This window comes from Lacerta agilis, chromosome 10 (genome assembly GCF_009819535.1).
Source record: "Lacerta agilis isolate rLacAgi1 chromosome 10, rLacAgi1.pri, whole genome shotgun sequence".
In the NCBI taxonomy this organism is placed as follows: Eukaryota; Metazoa; Chordata; class Lepidosauria; order Squamata; family Lacertidae; genus Lacerta; species Lacerta agilis.
Window position 1 is genome coordinate 38,300,897 of NC_046321.1, and position 18,311 is coordinate 38,319,207.

Genomic DNA, 18,311 nt, shown 5'->3' on the forward strand with positions numbered 1-18,311 from the left:
TGCCTTCGGATCACGTTGTGTGTTGTGTTGTGTTGTGCATACTCCCTACTCGTTCTCCTCCACCAAACCAGATGCTTGTCCCTTCTCTCCAACTTGGGAAGATATTCCACCTTCATCAAACCTCCTAAACATGCCAGAAGAAGTTTCTAACAGAACTTTAGCCCAGCTCTACCTGGGAGTAACACAGTGGGACAGCGAGTAGACATATATAGGACTGTACTACATGTAAGTTTTAAAGATTTCTGTATTGCTTAGAAAAGAAATCCATAATGTCATAATGCATGTAAACAAGAATAGGTGAATAGGAAGGAGAAAGCTTTAAGGAGATATAAAAATAGATTCCAAGAATATAACTTACCTGACCTTGGCTGCTGTGTCCTTTCTAGTGCTTCTAGCATCTGTTCTAAGGAAATACACACGCCAAGGTTTGGCATGGAGTAATATTTAGCAGCTAGAGCAAAAGCCTGCACGTTGATCAGCCTCTGAGAATTTTCACAGAAAATGTTGTAAAACTCAGAGCAATCTGTAAAAAAGGAAGGCAATACAATTAATTTTATAATTAATTGTAGAGGGATAACTCCTTTACTCCAAAGCTTAATGCTATCCAATAAAAACTGGATACCCACAAATAGATATTGTCACCTCACCTTTCACACATCACACTATGGATCCTGATAACTGGAGACAAGAGTCACAGCTTGAGACTGCTAGATAGATAAATATATACATATACAGGCATATGCCTAACTAGCCATTATGTAACCTTAGCACATAAAATGTCCTTTTGCGATGAAAATGCATATATATTTGTTTCTGTCTTGGGGTGGGGTGATTAAAAACCAGCTGGATCCAGTTCTGTTACACACTGAGTTAATCTGTAGTTTCAATTTACAGTTATGGAAGGAGCTCCTACAATATCAGCTGGAGCAAAACAGAAACCAACAGTGTCAATAAACTGTTAAGGACTGCTGATTTCTAGTCTTTTCGGGGTCAGCATCTTGTTCCTTTCCTTTTGCAAGCGAAAATTTGAAAACAGAAGAGCGGGCGGCGGGAGTAGGAATATGGGAGTGGGCAATCTCTTCTCAAAAACAAAAGCAGACTTCTTTCACCCATGGCAGAAGTGTTCAGCAGCTTGGGGAGAGAAGTAAAAATAAGCTGCATTTATTTACGGCGGTTCTATCCAGCTCATCCTTCAGAAACATCAGAATGAGATTAAATGAGATTTTCAAGTACTATATTTTCATTTTAAAAATACCTAAAATATATAGGCACGGTACAGACTTTAAATAATAAAACAAGCCAACAAGCTCAGAAATAGGTGTTGTTACAGGTAGGTAGCCATGTTGGTCTGCCAGTCAAAACAAAATAAAAAATAAAAAATAAAGAAATCCTTCCAGTAGCACCTTAAAGACCATCTAAGTTTGTTCTTGGTATGAGCTTTCGTGTGCATGCACACTTCTTTAGATACACTGAAATAGAAGTCACCAGACCCTTATATATAGTGAGAGAGTGAGAAGGGGTATTACTCAGAAGGGTGGTGGGAATGGGTGATTGGCTGATGGGTGCAAAAGAAAAAATATATGAATGAGCAGCGGAGAGGAAATGAAGCTTCTGCGAGGAGCCAAATGGCAATTGGTCCTGGCACTAACCAGATGTGCATGTCATATGACCTCACACCCATTTTTTTGGTTTGGAAATACACAAAGCTGGCTTCTCCCACTTGAGAACTGTCCTGTCTTCAGGTAAAGCAGCTTATGGTGCTGCCACAAGAGAGAGTAAGTGGCTAAGGACATTTCTCCACCTACCGCTATCTGAGAAAACGAGAATAAGGTCTATCTAAATTTATAATCTGGCAGAATTAGGACAGGCTGCACAATGCTAAAGCAGTAGTAACACGTTAAATAGCACATGCTGAGGAAAATGCCGATGTCTGGCTGTCAAGTCAGCTATCTAGAAACCCAATGCTACTTTATCTGCAGCCAGATATCAAAAATTTTACACACTGTAAATCTATATGCATGCTCAAGAAGGAGTGTAGTAGTCAGTGACTGAATGGAAGGCTGCACAGGAACCCTTGAGTTCCATAATGGAAATAAAGTAGAGATATAAATGTCATAATATAATTTAATCTCCTCTGGACGCAAGAAATATGTGATTAGTCTGCAAATTTGATTCCATTAGTTTAAGATTGCAAATCAGAATCCAGAATTTCTTTCCTGCCCTAAGTAAAATGTAGCATAGCAAAGCTAGGATAACTGGCAACTACTGCAATTGTGAAAGATCACCAGTTTTATCCAGAAATATCTGGGTACATTTTACATTTCATGGCTCCACTGCTTATAGCTTACCATGCCCCAACAGTAAGCTTTTTTAGATAATTGGTTAAAACAATGTTTCCAATACTAATATTATTGTTCTGGTTAACTCCCCCCATACTGTTCCCTTTGTAGTTATGTTTTATTATAAGTTGTTATGTTGTTTAAAATGTTACCATTGAAAAAATATTTAAAAGTACTATTTCAAATATAATTTCAATTATAATAAATACATATGTTATATAGTCTCACAGGGGTTCCCAAACTGCTCTAAGAGCTTTACTCAGGGGGTTTGCAGCATCTCTGTGGATTTGTGGTTGAAGATGGGAAAAATCAACATTCATATTGATTTATAAATTGTATCTTTATTGCTTTTATATTGATTTTTAATTGTGTTCTATGGAATTGAAACTGTAACACAATAAAAATGCAAGAAAAAAGAAGCAATAAATATACCATTTAAAAATTATACAGTATCTGCCACAACACATTATACAAATGTGCAGAAAACTATTAAGTGGTGTGACAAGACAATAACGTAGTGTTGCCATATGTCCTCTTTTTTCCATATGTCCTTTCTTTTTTCCAGGACACGTCCTCTTTTCCATGGGTATGTAAAATGAGAGCCGTCATAGTAATCCACAGTTAAAAGTAAAAGCCGGCACATGTGTCCACTTCTTTACTCTTCAAACAATGGCAACCCTAAAACTTCAAGTTGTTCACGGCAGTGGGGAGTTTGGGAACCAATGTGCCTCAATAAAGGCAAATGTCTCATTGAAAGCAATGCCATTCATTGCACAAATATATCACGTACGTCGCTTCCCGGCCTTTGGGCTAAGATCAGGTGTAGTAAATATCTGAGTATATTGCAAATCAACAATGTTTCATTTCATTTCATAAATGTTAAGATCATCGACAAATTTAATAATCTGAGTGTGTGTGTGTCGATGATCTTAACATTTAGGATATACAACATGATCTCAACATTTAGTCTCTCCTCTCTCATGGGTTCTATCTACAGGTATAAGCCGCCTTGAGTTCACTTGTTGGAAGAAGGCGGGGCACAAATAATGGCAAATGTTAATAGCCAGTGGAGACCACCACCACCCTGGCCCACGTGCGCCGCGCGTCGCCTTCTAAGCCGCATGGAGGCGCTTACCGGCGGCCTCCTCCAGGGGGCGCTGCAGAGGCGGGTCCTCCAGGAGCTGCTGAAGCCTCTCTCCGCTCAGCGCTTCCAGCACCGCCTCCGGGGGAAGCGCCACCATCTTCTCCCACAGGCCGCGAGTGTAGAAGTCCACCGTGTGGGCCCGGCACAGCGGCAGCATCCGTCCCAGGAACCGCGCCACCAACCGCAGCCGCGCCACCACCGTCTCCGCCGGCAGCTCCGGGGGAAGAGGGCGGTTCGCCTCGGGGACCGGCGTGGAAGCCTCGCGGACCTGCCGCGACATCGCCGGCGGGGCGACGGATGGAACCGAGCTGCTCAGGCGTAAAAGAAAGGGCTCGGCGCTCGATTGGGAGAGACTGTCCGTCTCCAAGGTCGCCCGTTCGCTCTCGCGCTCCCTGCCAAGGCTAAGCGAATCGAGCACCGACAGAAAGGCCAGCGATTTCTCTTTATCAGGGATAGGCAGTGACTCCCGCAGCCGAATAGAAGCGGGTCGCCGGTTGGATTACGTAATCGGCGCGCGACGAAGCCGAGCGGAAGTTAGCAGATGGCGCCTGTAGCGAGGAAGAGAGCGGCGCCGGGAGCCAGGGAAGATGCTGGGGCGGAGAAATCGCAGGTTCGCCCGGGTCGGAAACGGCAGTGGAGGAAAGACCCGCGTCTGGTGCGAGGGAGCGTCCGGGAGGGTAAGGCCAGCCAGGAAGGAGCTGAAGGCGGAGGGGGGGGGGCGGGCGTTCCTCTTATACTTGCCCCCGATGCGACCCCTTCCATCGTCCTTAAACTTTAATTTATAAACAGTGGGGGATAACCAGCTAAGTCATACTCTGAATAGACCCATTGGAATCAATGGTGCAGGTTGGATTATTATTATTATTTATACCCCGCCCATCTGGCTGGGTTTCCCCAGCCACTCTGGGCGGCTCCCAACCGAATATTAAAAACACGATAAAACATCAAACATTAAAAACTTAACTAAACAGGGCTGCCTTCAGGTATCTTCTAAAATCGGAAGAATGTGGCTAAGTTTGAATATCCATTTTGGTCAGGGTTTAGGCCCGACTTTGGCGCAGAAGCTGCTTTGGTTGCCATGCAGCTTTGGTTGTCAGGAGAGGCAGGAAAATGCGACCTTATTCATTCTCCTCAACTTCTTTCTCATGAGCTTTTGATACCATTGACCTTGGAGTTCCGTTGGACTTGCTTCTTAGTAGACATGGTTAGGACCTCAGGCTTAGTAAGGGCTGCTAAGCATAAAGTTTGACCTTACCTACCTTTCTAACAAGGTATTCAGTCAGTTTGCAGAGGAGGGGACAGTGATCGCATTCACACATCACAGGAACCCAGCTATGACTTACTAAGTCCATGTGAAAGCAAGGGCTCCCGGAGAGGGAGTTTGCAGAAAGGGTGGAGAGCAAGGTTCTTTTACATGAGCAAGTCAGCTTGCTCAACATTCGAGTCAACCCTATTAACTACAGTTCTTCAAGAGAAGATGGAGCATTATTTCAAAGATCAACTGGAAGAAACATTAGTAAAAGAGGGTGTTACGTTAAAACATTTGTAGTTTTAATCACACTTTTTTTCTTATTCCACATCTTTTTCTGGCATCTATAGGTCAGGGTTTTGCCTTTTGGAGAAAGCAAAAGATCCAACGTGACTACAAGAAATTGCTTAAAAAGGAAAGCAATGCCAATTCTCAGAAGAGCATTGGGTACAAAGAAGATTACCCAGAACACTTGAAGCATCTTTACTTAGCTGAAGAAGAAATGCTTAAGAAACAACAGAAGCCTAGGAATGATCGCTCTTCTGTACCAAAAGAAGAGGAAATTGCAACTACAAAGTAAGAAACCTTTTGGGAACTGCTTTTATCCTGTAATTCCTTTTTAAAGGTGAACCTAGGTTATTCTTCTAGCAGGTGTTTTCACAGCATTTCAGTTCCATTCAGTGTAATCTTTCATTTTCCAAGCTTATTTCAATGAAAAAGATAGCAACTAGCAGTAACAGCCTATAAAATAGTTCAGCTATTTTAGGGTTTGGGTCAAATTATAGTAAATTGTAAACCTTCAGTGGCTGTTACTATTTTTATCCTTGATTTATTATTGACCTCCTTAACCACCATCTGATGGTGATTTACACATAAGATAATGAAAAACAGTGAAAAGCACAAAAACAGCAAATCCATTTTAAACAAAGTTAAAACCATAACCAAGTGGATACATGTGACTAATACTCATTTATCCAGTTTTGTTGGTTGTATGGAGCCATGCTTTCAAGATGGTATAAGAAATCTGTAGTGTGGAACCTGCCCCCATAAGCAGCAGTCAGTATGGCCAATAGTTCGTGGTGGAAGGGTACAAATTCTTCACTCCTGGTTCAGAATGAAAGCAGATTTTATTTCCTAAAGTTACAGTTTGTCAAAGAGCCCTGCTCTTGACGTGCAACATAAAATACATTTTTAGTACATGCATATATTACCTTATTGTAGATAATGTGAGTATGGTGTATTTTGAAAATCAAATATTGACTCAAACAAATTGCAAATCTTGATTCATATAGTAGTCCAATAAAAAGACCATACTTGGTTAAGAGAGAACCAGTCAATCAATTCCAAGAGTGTTCCCTATGGCTAAACAAGATATTGGAGGAAGGGAACAAATAACTGAAAAAGAAAAAAAGGAAGTTCTTTTTTCGGTGATCATTCTAATTCAAATGATGTTCATTCAGAAGTAAAAATGCATAGAGTTACAGCCTATGTCTGCCCAGCTAAGCAAAAATTATTATATGGATTTGGAGAGCTTGAATCTTATTCTGTATGGCAGTGGTAGCCAACATGGTGCCTTTTACTGTGTTTTGAACCTCAACTTGCAGCATCCCTGACCATATTTGCTGAGATTGATAGGAACTGTAAGGCACCACATTGGCTGTATAGAATAAACTTGGGGAATAAAGTTACGGTACATATAAGGAAGTTACATGATTACATATGCATTTTCCTTAATAGTTGCAAACCGCTTTTCAAACATAATAGATCTCAAGCAGCTCAAAATAGTTAAATCAGATTTATAGGTAGATGATAATTGCTCTGAACATGATAGATACAGAATAGCAGACAATGCTGCCTATCTGAAAGGTGGTGTTTGCAAAAGTAGTTCTGTAGGTCAGATGAGCAATAGAGTCCTTTCCCCAGCACAGCCCTGTTGTTGTTGCTGCACTTTTCCAAATGGCATTGAGAGGACCATTGAAAGCACTGATTCAGATATGCAAACTTTACACAAATACAGTGGTACCCTGGGTTGCGTACGTAATTGGTTCCAGGTTACAGTTTATAACCTGAAAAGTACGCAACCCGAACAAGCGCGCAAAAAATCCAGAAGTAGCGGTTTGTGCATGCGCAAACGTGTCTGCATGAACTGCGCAGAACGCTTCTGCGCATCCGCGCGCGCTCCAAGTTGCGCTTCCGGGTTACCGGAGTTCGTAACCCGAAAAGTACGTAACCTGAGGTACGACTAGTATAATTGCGCTAATCGAAAATCAATACTTTTAATCACTGGTTTGTTCATCTATTGCAGGTGCAACACGGTTCATCGGAAATTTAAAACGAAAACCTCAAACCAGAAAGCAAAAGAAGAATATGAGAAAATAAAAGCCAAACGAGAGAAGAAAAAAGAGGTAAATCTTAAATAAAGTCTTAAGTTTCTCACAGAAAGTTAGCACTTTAGAGAGTGGGAAGAGGTGAGAGTTAATCAACAAGGGTTGTTGTTTTATTCCCTGACACTGAAGTTGATGCGGGCAACTTCTTTTGTCTTACAGCTCATAATAATTTTATGTAACTCACTCTATATATTGTTGGAAAGGGGTCCGCCAGTCTGTTTTTTTTGGGGGGGGGGTAATAAGAATTTATTAGTTTTCAATTACAGTCCAATAATAGCCTCATTGTAACAATACCAATTTATAATACAATTATTAATACCAATCTTTCAAATACCAAATTATATAGTTTAGTTAAAGTGGCACCCTGCATGCTATATTTGATGGTTTCATGATTTTCTTTATTTCTGCATTCCAAAAAATCTTACTAGTGTGAATTACATTCCGGTCATAATCATAATCCATTATACAACAACTGCAATATTAATAGCTTCTGTTTTTGTTGACACATTAAATGATTTATAAAACTGTAAATGAGGAACTCAAACTATATCCTTGTTCTTCCTGTGTGTGGCAATTATTCTGTCCATGGTATTTCTTCCAGTCCCTGTAAGATGCTATGTCTTTCTTTCCCCCTGATTGTTGCTGTCATCCATCATGCCCAAGGGATTCACCAGTCTGTTGTCTTCTCAAACAGCTGCACTATAGTCCTAACCATGAAGAACAATGCAATAACACAAGCAAATGTGCTTTCCCCCCTGTATCAGAAAGACAATAGAAAGGCAACCTTGCACTTTATGATTAGATAGGTATCTGTGTTGATTACTCATTTTTCATACTAAAAGCATTGGAACAAATGAAGGAGGAATTAAGAGTTTGTACCATGAACAAATCTTTTTAGATATCACCATTTATTTTCCTAGCACATATACCTGTAAAAAGAGATTAAAAGTCATACTTCTTTTAATTACTTGGGTATTTTTTATTATTTCAGGAAGCCATAAAAAGAAGAGAAGAAATTGAAAAAGCTCAAAAACTCTACAAACAGAAGAAAATGGAAGCTTATAAAATTTTAAGTAAAAAGACAAGAAAAGGACAGCCAAATCTAAACTTACAAATGGAGTTCCTCCTTCAGAAAATTCAGAAAAACCCATAAACTGTTTTTTTAAAAAAATTATTATTATTACAGGTGCAAACAAAAATGAGCCTTTAAGATTATAAAACTTGTTATCCCTCCTCAGTATTGAATAACCTGATATTAGAGAATTGGCTCTTGGGAAAGTGTACTAAGTATGATGAAAGTATTTTGAGGGTACCAGAATAAAATCTGTTTTCAAACTATCTGAACTTGCAAATCTGGGTATCATATTTTTCTACTATTATTTTAAAATAAATACATGTATTTGCATTAGACCAGCATTGGTCTAATTTTAGATAAAATCTCTGAATTCTTACGGTCTTGGTTTTTCCCCCATCCAGCTGTTACTTCACTTGCGTTCTTAGAATGGACATCACACTGTTTACCACAACAAACACTACTCTTCCTGATTCAATCTCGCTTAGTATATAATTGTTGGAATTGTGATTAATGGACGGAGGCTACTGATATTTTATTACATTAATGAATAGCTGCACTGCCGTCAAGCGCTAACTCATAACGAAAAGCCTGGTTGTCACGAGTTTTATTGGGAAGCAAAGCAATATGTATTGATTTTAAGATAATGAAAAGTGGTTCTGTCAATAGCAGAATCAAAGAAGATAGGTACATAAGCGGAGTCAATCCATGGAATGATTTTTCTTCTTTTGCTGTATGATGCTCTTACACAAATGTAACATCTTAATCCTGTGTATCCTCCTTCAAGTCAGTCGTGGGCCCTGCAACACTTTCGTTGTGCAATGATAGATGGCACATAAGGAGATACAGGTCTCTCTTTAATGCCAGGTTTGATCACTGGAGCTCACTGTTGTCAATGCAATAAAAAGAGCAATGTGAAGCAGCCCTCATATGGGGAGATTAAAATACATTTTTAAAAAATAAAAATGAAAAGGGTATGTTTCTGCCTCTTGGCTTTCATTTGGCTAACACAGGCCTGGAGTGTCAAGTTTCATGTGTGTTTTAAGTTTTACTCGTGGATTGTAGGTGGGTCACAACCACACACACGCCTTTAATCAGACTGTCTCGCCAGAGTGGTGCATGCTTTGGTTATCTCCCGCTTGGACTACTGCAGTGCGCTGTATGTGGGGCTACCTTTGAAGGTGACCTGAAAACTACAACTAATCCAGAATGCAGCAGTTAGACTGGTGACTGGGAGTGGCTGCCGAGACCACATAACACCGGTCCTGAAAGACCTACAATGGCTCCCAGTATGTTTCTGAGCACAACTCAGACCTTTAAAACCCTAAACCAGGGGTCAGCAACTTTTTCAGCCATGGACCAGTCCAGTCCACCATCCCTCAGAGCATGTGGTGCGCCGAACTATATTTTTTTGGGGGGGGCGGGGCGGTGATGAACAAATTCCTATGCCCTATATAACCCAGAGATGCATTTTAAATAAACGGACACATTCTGCTCTTGTAAAAACACGCTGATTCCCAGACCACCCGCAGGCCGGATTTAGAAGGTGATTGGGCCGCATCTGGCCCATGGGCCTTAGGTTGCTTACCCCTGCCCTAAACGGCCTAAACCCAGTATACCTGAAGGAGCGTCTCCATCCCCGGCGTTCAGCTCCAAGGGCCTTCTGGTGGTTCCCTCACTGCAAGAAGTGAGGTTGCAGGGAACCAGGCAGAGGGCCTCTGGTGGCACCCACCCTGTGGAATGCCCTCCCATCAGATGTCAAAGAAATAAACAATTATCTGACGTTTAGAAGACATCTGAAGGCAGCCTTGTTTAGGGAAGTTTTTTAATATTTGATGTTTTGTGTTTTTAATATTCTGTTGGAAGCCACGCAGAGTGGCTGGCGAGGGTATAAGTAGTAGTAATAATAATAATAATCAGTGCCTTTTTTCTGGGGGTATGCAGGGGTACGCATACTCTGAAACATTTTGTTAATCTGTACTTTTGTCCATTTACTGTATTTATTTTCCCCAATTTGATCTATAAAATGGTGATTTTCTGGACTCAAAATGAGAGTACCTCAACATTTTTTAAAGGAGAAAAAAGCACTGATATATAAAATAATAAATAACAACAACAACAATAAAATTATTATTACAAGGCTTGTGTGGTGAAAAGGAAGAGACGTGAGCTGGGGATTTGCCTCTGTGCCTTGCTGTATCTAGAGGATATATGCTTAAAACTTGAATGAACCGATACATTGTGTTTCTCTTGCATCCGTTGTTGGTCAACTGTGAAATTCATTGTACAATAACTTGTATGACACCAAATGGCAGATTTATCTGATACAGAAATAGTAATTCTAGCTACGAATATAGATTTTTAAATACCATTTGAGTGGTGTGTTGGGTGTACTGTGTTGCAAAATTCACCTGGCGTTCTTTTAGAATTGTAGAGTTGGAAGGGATCCCAAGGGTCATTTAGTCCAACCCCTGCAGCATCGGCATAGCCAGGGGAGCAGCTGGCCCCCCCATCAACTAAACAAATAAAACTACCTAACTAACTGACCAATCGAGTCGCAGATAACTCGGTTCTGCCCTCCCCCAACAAACGTCCCTCCTCCCCTAACATAAATCCTGGCTATGCCCATGCCCAGCAATGCAGGAATCCTGCCCATAGCCGTCCCTGGATGGGCTCAAACCACCAATCTTCTGACTAACAGGCAGACTCACTGGCCATTGTACCACTGGGGGCTAAGGGAAAGTTGCTTTTGCAAAAGTGTACAGTATATTAGGAAAAATTGCATACTAAGTTTTCATCAGACTTTTTTTTTAATGGAAACAGGAAAAATGAGAAATGGAGAAAGAGAAATTGCCAGATTTGTCCATCCCTAGCTGCAGAAAGCAACCATTTACTAATTAAATAGATTTTCACAGTTACAATACCTCCTTGCAAAGATTATCTACTGCAATAAAACTTTAAAATGTGCCTGTCCTGTTTTAGGGAGGAAGTGAGACTATTTCAGCTCCCTTGTTCCTGCTTTAAATGCAGCATAATTGCTTTTCAGAAGCTTTTGGTTTTCATCCCTTGTCATTGAAACCCCACTGGGTGGAGGCATGGAGCTGAAATTCAGCAGCAAGAATACATGTGTGCATGACGGTTCAATAGAACAGATAAAATCCTAGTTAAAAAGATACGCTGCTATTCAAAGACCTGGTGTGATTTAAAGAGCTTACAATTGTAGTGGAAAGAAATACATTTTTAAAGCATTGCCCAGGAAAGCATTTATCAATCAGAAATTTCAGTTTTAGGTCCTTGAGGCAGCAATCCTGTACACAGTTGCCCAAGCGTAAATCCTATTGAACTCAGTAGGATTAAACATCTGAGTAATGGCCTACAATGTAATCCCTAACCATGCCTACTGAGAAGTAAGTCCTATTGAATTTAATATAGTTTACTCCCAGGTAAATGAGGTTGGGATTATACCCTTCATTTTTATTGGCACCTGGAGCAGATATTCAAGGAGAACTGAGCTTCAAGGGGAAGGAGGAGGAGAAGAGGAGGAGGAGGAGGAGTTTGGATTTGATATCCCGCTTTATCACTACCTGAAGGAGTCTCAAAGCGGCTAACATTCTCCTTCCCCTTCCTCCTCCACAACAAACACTCTGTGAGGTGAGTGGGGCTGAGAGACTTCAAAGAAGTGTGACTAGCCCAAGGTCACCCAGCAGCTGCATGTGGAGGAATCAGAAAAATCACCCCCCCTATATTTCTGCCAGTATGATCCTCTGCTGAATTTGAGCTCATTTGTCTGAAATGTAGCCTATGTTCCCCACCCCATAATGATTTACTAGTATTTTCCACTGCTAATTGAAATATTAGTTATTTAATCATTTTTATGCGTGACAGCAAAATAAAAGTTGCATAAAAGTGATTATGGACAGGAACAATGTTTTATCTGCTCCTTTGGGCTTTTGAGTTCATTTCCCCCTTTCATCCAAAATGATTTTTATTTTAATTTTTCCATACTGACGTGTCAGAAATGAAGCGTGAACCCCCAAAGTGACAAACTGTTCTTGTCTCATTTTTATATTCCAACCTGCAAATAAAATGGCCATTTCTCAGTGAGAATGCCCCTGCTGACACACTGCTATCATATCGGCATATTTCCCAAAATAGAAGCAGCAGTAACTAACGGTATAATAGCTTGGTTGTCTTTTAATAGAGAATCTCCTTTTCCAACCAAACCTTAACAGCTCTGTAGAAAAGTGATTTCATTATTTTCAGTATATTTGGAATGAAGTTCAGGCAAAGTTTGGCCCCTCTTGAGGAACAGAATGATGGGCTGTGCAACATAATGACTAAGTTTCTTTCCTCGTTATATTTGATGTCCACTCAAGCAGAATGTTCAGACATTATTCAGAATGATGGTACTTATTCTGTAAGAGCTGTGGGAAAGTGTACATTTTCAGAGAAGTCCTCAGCAACAAACGGGAAGGAATATTGGTGGCACCAATGTGATGTATCAAACCATTACCCTGAAGAAGATATGAACATCTTAGCCTTCAGAACAAGAGGACTCCAGATAATTCATTCATAATCACTGGTTTGTAATGGTTCCATCTTCAACTGACTGCAAACAGAACGCTCTTCTACTGGTTTGGGAATTTCACAAAACTGTGGTAGCCAAAAAACAACCCCCCAAACCTAGCCTTCAGAAGTCACCTTCCCTCCGACTGGGGAGTAAGGAAAAGGTTTATGAAATATATTCAGAGTCAAGTGTGAATTTCATGCTCTTTATTCAGCTCATAGTAGCAAGGAATGAGTCTTTCCCCCAAAACGTCTGCTATATATACATTATTTACACTATGGGCCCCACATGATTGGCTAATTCCGGGCTACCCCTGTAGGCCAATCAGGTTGCAGATTCACTTCCTCCAGGAGCCTGATTGGCTGCTCTTGCAGGCCAATCAGGTCGCTGATTCACTTCCACCTGGAGCTGGATTGGGTGGCTCCTGTGGACCAATCAGACTGTTGCATTCTGGATCCTATTGTTCTCAGACCAATCAGGCTGCTGCATTTTGGATCCTATTGTTCTAGGATTCTGCTCAGTACATAACAGTTTATCACTTCTGCTGCAAGCAAACATGGAGCCTTGTTTCCGATTGAGAACATAATAATCTGCATAGCAATGAGGAAAGAGATGTTCATGGTCCAACCTACTTCTGGGCCATTTGACAAAAGACAGAAAAGTATACATAGGGCACTCTGCGGATATGACTTTGAAGGAAAGGTTAATTGGATTGCTTTTCTAGTTCAGAGTTTTGTACCAAAAAAACTCCTTTTGAGGCAGGGTGGTATAGTGGTTAGAGCAGGGGTCAGCAAACTTTTTCATCAGGGGCCCGGTCCACTGTCCCTCAGACCTTGTGGGGGGCCAGACTATATTTTGAAAAAAAATGAACGAATTCCTATGTCCCACAAATAACCCAGAGATGCATTTTAAATAAAAGCACACATTCTACTCATGTAAAAACACGCTGATTCCCAGACTGTCCGCGGGCTGCATTTAGAAGGCAATTGGGCTGCATCCGTCCCCCGGGCCTTAGTTTGGGGACCCCTGGGTTAGAGTGTCAGACTAGAACCTGGGAGACCAGAGTTCAAATCCCCACTCAGCCATGAAGCTCAATGGGGACCTTGGGCCAATCACTGCCTTTCAGCATAACCTATCTCACAAGATTGTTGGGAGTTTTAAGGATGAGTGGGGGAACCATGAACACTCCTTTGAGCTCTTTGGATTTAAATTATTAAAAGAATCAAGAGAAAGAGGTGGATTTGGAGTACCAGATCTTAGAGTTTATTTTGATTCAGCAAGCTTAGTCTGGCTAAAGGACTGGATGCTACTAAAAGATACTGAATTATTAGACCTCGAAGGGTGGGATAAAATATATGGGTGGCATGGCTACATGGAAAAAGCTAATACAAAAATAAACAACTCATAAATAATACACAACACTCCCTGCAAGCAGCTATAAATTTGAAAATAACTATAAATTAAGTGATTTAAAAATAAAATGAAACATGTGCGTAAAGGAGAATCTCTTGGTCCTCCTACCAGCAGGAGTAGTCTACTAATACGAGAGAGAGGCGAGTCCCCCTCCCCCATTTCCCTCTTCTCATAGGCCTCAGTGTCTCCCCTTTGAAGCAGTGGGTGAGATCCAAATGTTTCCTTCCATGAGCAGAAAGGAACATTTGAATCTAACACACTAAGTATAAAGAGGAAGGTCATAACAATGAGTTTTGGAACAATGATGGAGAAACTGAAAAAAATATGACAAGCAACTAGAAAAAGTTTTATCCAAAGGCTTTAATCAGTTGAACAAATCATGTAAATTAATTGTTTAAAAAAAACAGGCAGTGTTTTACCTACAAGAACTATTGCTCCCATTTAGGAATAGACTTGTAGAGTCATAATTTGTATTTCAAACTCTCTAGTGTATACAAACTTCCTCCAAGGGGTGTGTGGGAATGGGGGTGGGGAGTCTTATCAAGAGAAAATGACAGACTAAGTGAAATAAAAAGCTATTAATGTTGCACTATTGTATTCTCTGTTGCTAGGGAGGAAGATCATTTCTGCACTTTTCTCAAAAATTCTGCTGGATAAGATTTTTTTTTAAGATTAGCAAAAAGAATGTAAGAAAATTATAGAGAGCTTGACAAAAGAAATATAATGGCAATTGTTCAGTGGATAGGATTCATGCAGGGATTTGCTACTGCAGTCCTTGGACATATAACTTTCTCCTTCTCTGATAGGTAGGTAGGTACGTAGGAAGATTTGTAAATTAATCAGTAGTGGTGCAGGTGTACATACCAGGGGGAATTCTAACAGAATCTAAAGGCCATGAATAATTGTCAATTAGTATGATTAACAGAAGAACCCTACTGGATCATGCCAAAGGCCCATCTAGTCCAATATCCTGTTCTCACAATGGTCAAACAGATGCCTACAGGCTGCAAGTAGGACATGAGGGCAACAGCACTCTCCTCACTTGTCCTCCCCTTCTTTGTTGCTGGGCTGGAAGGTGGGCAAACCCACATTACATTACATTGGACACAATGTCCAACTCCCAATGATTGTTGTTGCATCAGATATTTCCTCACTATCTGATGCATGCAAGATAAATCTAACTATATTGACCTTGTGCGCCTCCCGTTTTGTTCATGTCAGATAATGATGCCAATTGAAATGGTGATTGTGGACTCAACACAGAGACATAATCACAAGCTGATGAGGATGAAAGCTTGGAAAGTAATTATAGCAAGGAAGCGCCTCAGAATGATGGCTCTTTTTTGTGTTTTTGAAGGATTAGGTCCTTGGGATGCAGCATCCTTAGCAAATTACAATTCCCGGGAACTCTGCTTGATCCTTCTTTAAAACTGGAGATACCGGGGATTGATTTGAAGATCATCTGCATGCAAACACCTTCTCTCTTTTCTTCCCGCAAACAGTAACTTTGCAAACAGAGCTGGGACAAAGGATCTGTGCCAGGGAGAGTTTGTGGCAGAGGACCAAAGGAGGATTCAGACAAGCTGTTTCCCCAAGAGGTGACCAAAACAAAATGCTGGCAGTCACCAAATATCTGATCCTACTACATTCTACAACATGTGAATAAACAAATGGTACCAGCCAGGGACTGTACAGGTTACACAGAGCTTTCTCAATCAGAGCAGAAAGACTGGGTGAGTGAAAGTGAGGTCACAGTCTTGTAGGGAAGGAAATCAGAAAAGAACATCAGTTGTTGAGCCTCATGATACCAGGAATGTGTGATGCCATAATAACAGCTAGTATGAATAGAGTTTATTGATAATCTCCTCACACAATCCTGTTGGAACCTGCTGACTTTCAGATGAAACCACAGCTCACATTGCATTGTCCACTTGGGACTACAGCAGGGATCAGCAACCTTTTCCAGCCATGGGCAAGTTCACTGTCCCTCAGACCATGTGGTGGGCAGGACCATTTTTGGGGGGGGGGAATGAACGAATTCCTATGCCCCCAAAATAACCCAGAGATGCATTTTAAATAAAAGCACACATTCTACTCATGTAAAAACACACTGATTCCCAGACCATCCATGGGCCAGATTGAGAAGGCGATTGGGCCACATCTGGCCCCCGGGCCTTAGGTTGCCTACCCCTGGGCTACAGTAGTTTTGTTTTTTTAAACTGGCCTCCTGCAGACCATTTCATCTTTAGCTTGTGGGTCAAAAAGGTTGGCAACTTAGTGCAACATTTTTCAGCTGAAGGGCTGAGTTTCCTCATGAAAGGGCTCATGAAGACCCAGGGCCAGTCATGGACTAGGGCCAAAGGCAAAAGTGGGCAGGGCAGTGTACAATAGGCTGCATTCCAGGCAGGGCAGTGTACAATAGGCTGCATTCCAGCCATGTAAAACCCAGAGGTTTCTACACACCCTGCAAATGTATGTCTATCCGGGCAAGCAAGAGACATTACTTTAGTTCAAGTTCACATTCTAGCCAAGCAAAAGAACTCAAGGAGGGTCTGAAGCATGGCTGGTGAGGAGTGTGATCTGGGAAGAGCTGTGAGGATCAGAATGGGAGTCCTGGAGGGCTGCATTCAGCCCTAGGCCCACTCAATATTTGCTGGCATGGGGCCAGGTCCCCTTGATGTTGAGGGGGTGGAGGAGGCTGAGCAAAGTGTGGTTCAATTGCTGGTTCCTGAGCCATGGGAGAAGAAGCCACAGCGCTGGGCTACCCACTCAGCCTCCTCCTGACGATGCAACGTCACGTGTGCACTATGCACAGGATATTACACATGTGCAAAATGCACTGCCTGCCCCCCCCAAATCCTGGGCACAAGATGACACCTCTGACAGGGCCCAGCATGCCCAACTCCTGCTCTAGCGTGACTGCCAAATCTGAGTTCATTAGCAGTTAGTAATGTGCAGTGCTTTTTTCCTTAAAAATAATGTTTAGGGGTACTCTCATTTTCCTACTCCTGTTGAAATACTGTCCCTCAATGAGGCCAAGCTTAGATTCACAAAATGTTTAGGGGTATGCATACCCCTGTGCCCCCCCAGAAAAAAGCACTGGTGATGTGTAACTTGACAAATCATGAGAACAACTAGCTCATTAGAACAAGGGTAGCCAACTTGGTGCCCTCCAGATGTTGTGGATGACATATCCCATCACCATCGATCATGGGCCATGCTAGCTAGGGCTGATGGGAGTTATAGTATCTAGAGGGCACCGTGTTGACTTCCCTTGCATTAGACAGAGTACCGGTAACTGTCTCTCTTCAGCTTTACTGTTGGCTCTTCTCAGTCTAGTCAGGAACAATGACCACTAGTCAATATTGTGGCACACCTAGTTTTATCTCTAAAAACTGACTCTACATTGTGCTTTTCTTGAGGTGGGGGAGAAATCATCTTCCTCCTCTCTGTACTCAGATTATACACTACTTAGGTACTCAGTTCAAACATCTAATGAAGATGGTTCTGGTCTGTTATGTACTGAGTCCCATGAAATATTACAGCACAATGTGTTTGTTAGTCTTCAAGGTGCCAACAAGAGTATTCATTTAAAAAAATAAATCCATACAAATTAGAAAATCATTCACAGCAACTGGGTTGGTTTGGGCAGAATATAGGGCAACATTTGCAATAAGAGTACTTAGAAAGGCTGATGTCTTGAATATGTTGACCACTAATAAAACTGTGTGTTATTATTTGGGAAGTATGATATACTGGACATTGCCTTTAAATCAAGCGCTATTGATTGTTGAGCTGCACGAGTCATTGTCTGTTAGTAATGTGGAGCTTGCTCTGAGCTCTTGCCAATTCTTTGTTGCTGAGCAACAGCATTTGTCCCCTCCAGTTAAGCATTTGTAGCATGTATGTATGGATTAAAAATAAGAATGATGTAGAATGCAAAACACTTTCCTCATTGTTCTTAACTGTTTACGAACCAAGCAAAAGTATTTGTCATAGTCCTCCTTGACAAGGAACAAACTGCTATGCCAAGACTGGAGATTCTGGGCCATGCATACCGGATGGAAACCAAGCAACTTCCACCCGACAAGTAAAACAACCTATATGGTTATGAGTTGTGGGGGGTGGGCGGGAGCTGTA

At 41.4% G+C, this 18,311-nt stretch overlaps 2 protein-coding genes across 3 annotated transcripts in view; one reads left to right on the forward strand and one right to left on the reverse strand.

Moving 5' to 3' along the window:
• The window catches only part of METTL25 (methyltransferase like 25), a 44,537-nt gene extending 40,672 nt beyond the window's left edge, over positions 1-3,865 (reverse strand). Inside the window, exons 1-2 of one of the 2 annotated variants that reach the window (XM_033163545.1) lie at positions 3,475-3,865; positions 359-523 (exon numbers count right to left, since the gene is read on the reverse strand). In XM_033163545.1, the coding sequence (XP_033019436.1) occupies positions 359-523; positions 3,475-3,763 (454 nt within the window). In that variant the 5' untranslated portion in view covers positions 3,764-3,865. The remainder of the gene's footprint in view (positions 1-358; positions 524-3,474) is intronic. The other variant, XM_033163544.1, reaches the window with a different exon arrangement.
• A 61-nt stretch (positions 3,866-3,926) lies between these two features.
• Positions 3,927-8,457, forward strand: CCDC59 (coiled-coil domain containing 59). The gene is made up of 4 exons (XM_033163546.1): positions 3,927-4,160; positions 5,083-5,308; positions 7,038-7,137; positions 8,111-8,457. The coding sequence occupies exons 1-4, from the start codon at positions 4,025-4,027 to the stop codon at positions 8,270-8,272; spliced, it is 624 nt and encodes a 207-aa protein (XP_033019437.1). The 5' UTR covers positions 3,927-4,024; the 3' UTR covers positions 8,273-8,457.
• Positions 8,458-18,311: the final 9,854 nt, after the last annotated feature.

What these genes read in the sequence shown, in the direction of transcription:
- CCDC59 (XM_033163546.1), top strand. Translation starts at nt 4,025, where the DNA reads ATGGCGCCTGTAGCGAGGAAGAGAGCGGCGCCGGGAGCCAGGGAAGAT. An exon ending in GCGAGGGAGCGTCCGGGAGG is followed by an intron (nt 4,161 to 5,082) that starts GTAAGGCCAGCC and finishes TGGCATCTATAG; the next exon opens with GTCAGGGTTTTGCCTTTTGG. An exon ending in AACGAGAGAAGAAAAAAGAG is followed by an intron (nt 7,138 to 8,110) that starts GTAAATCTTAAA and finishes TTATTATTTCAG; the next exon opens with GAAGCCATAAAAAGAAGAGA.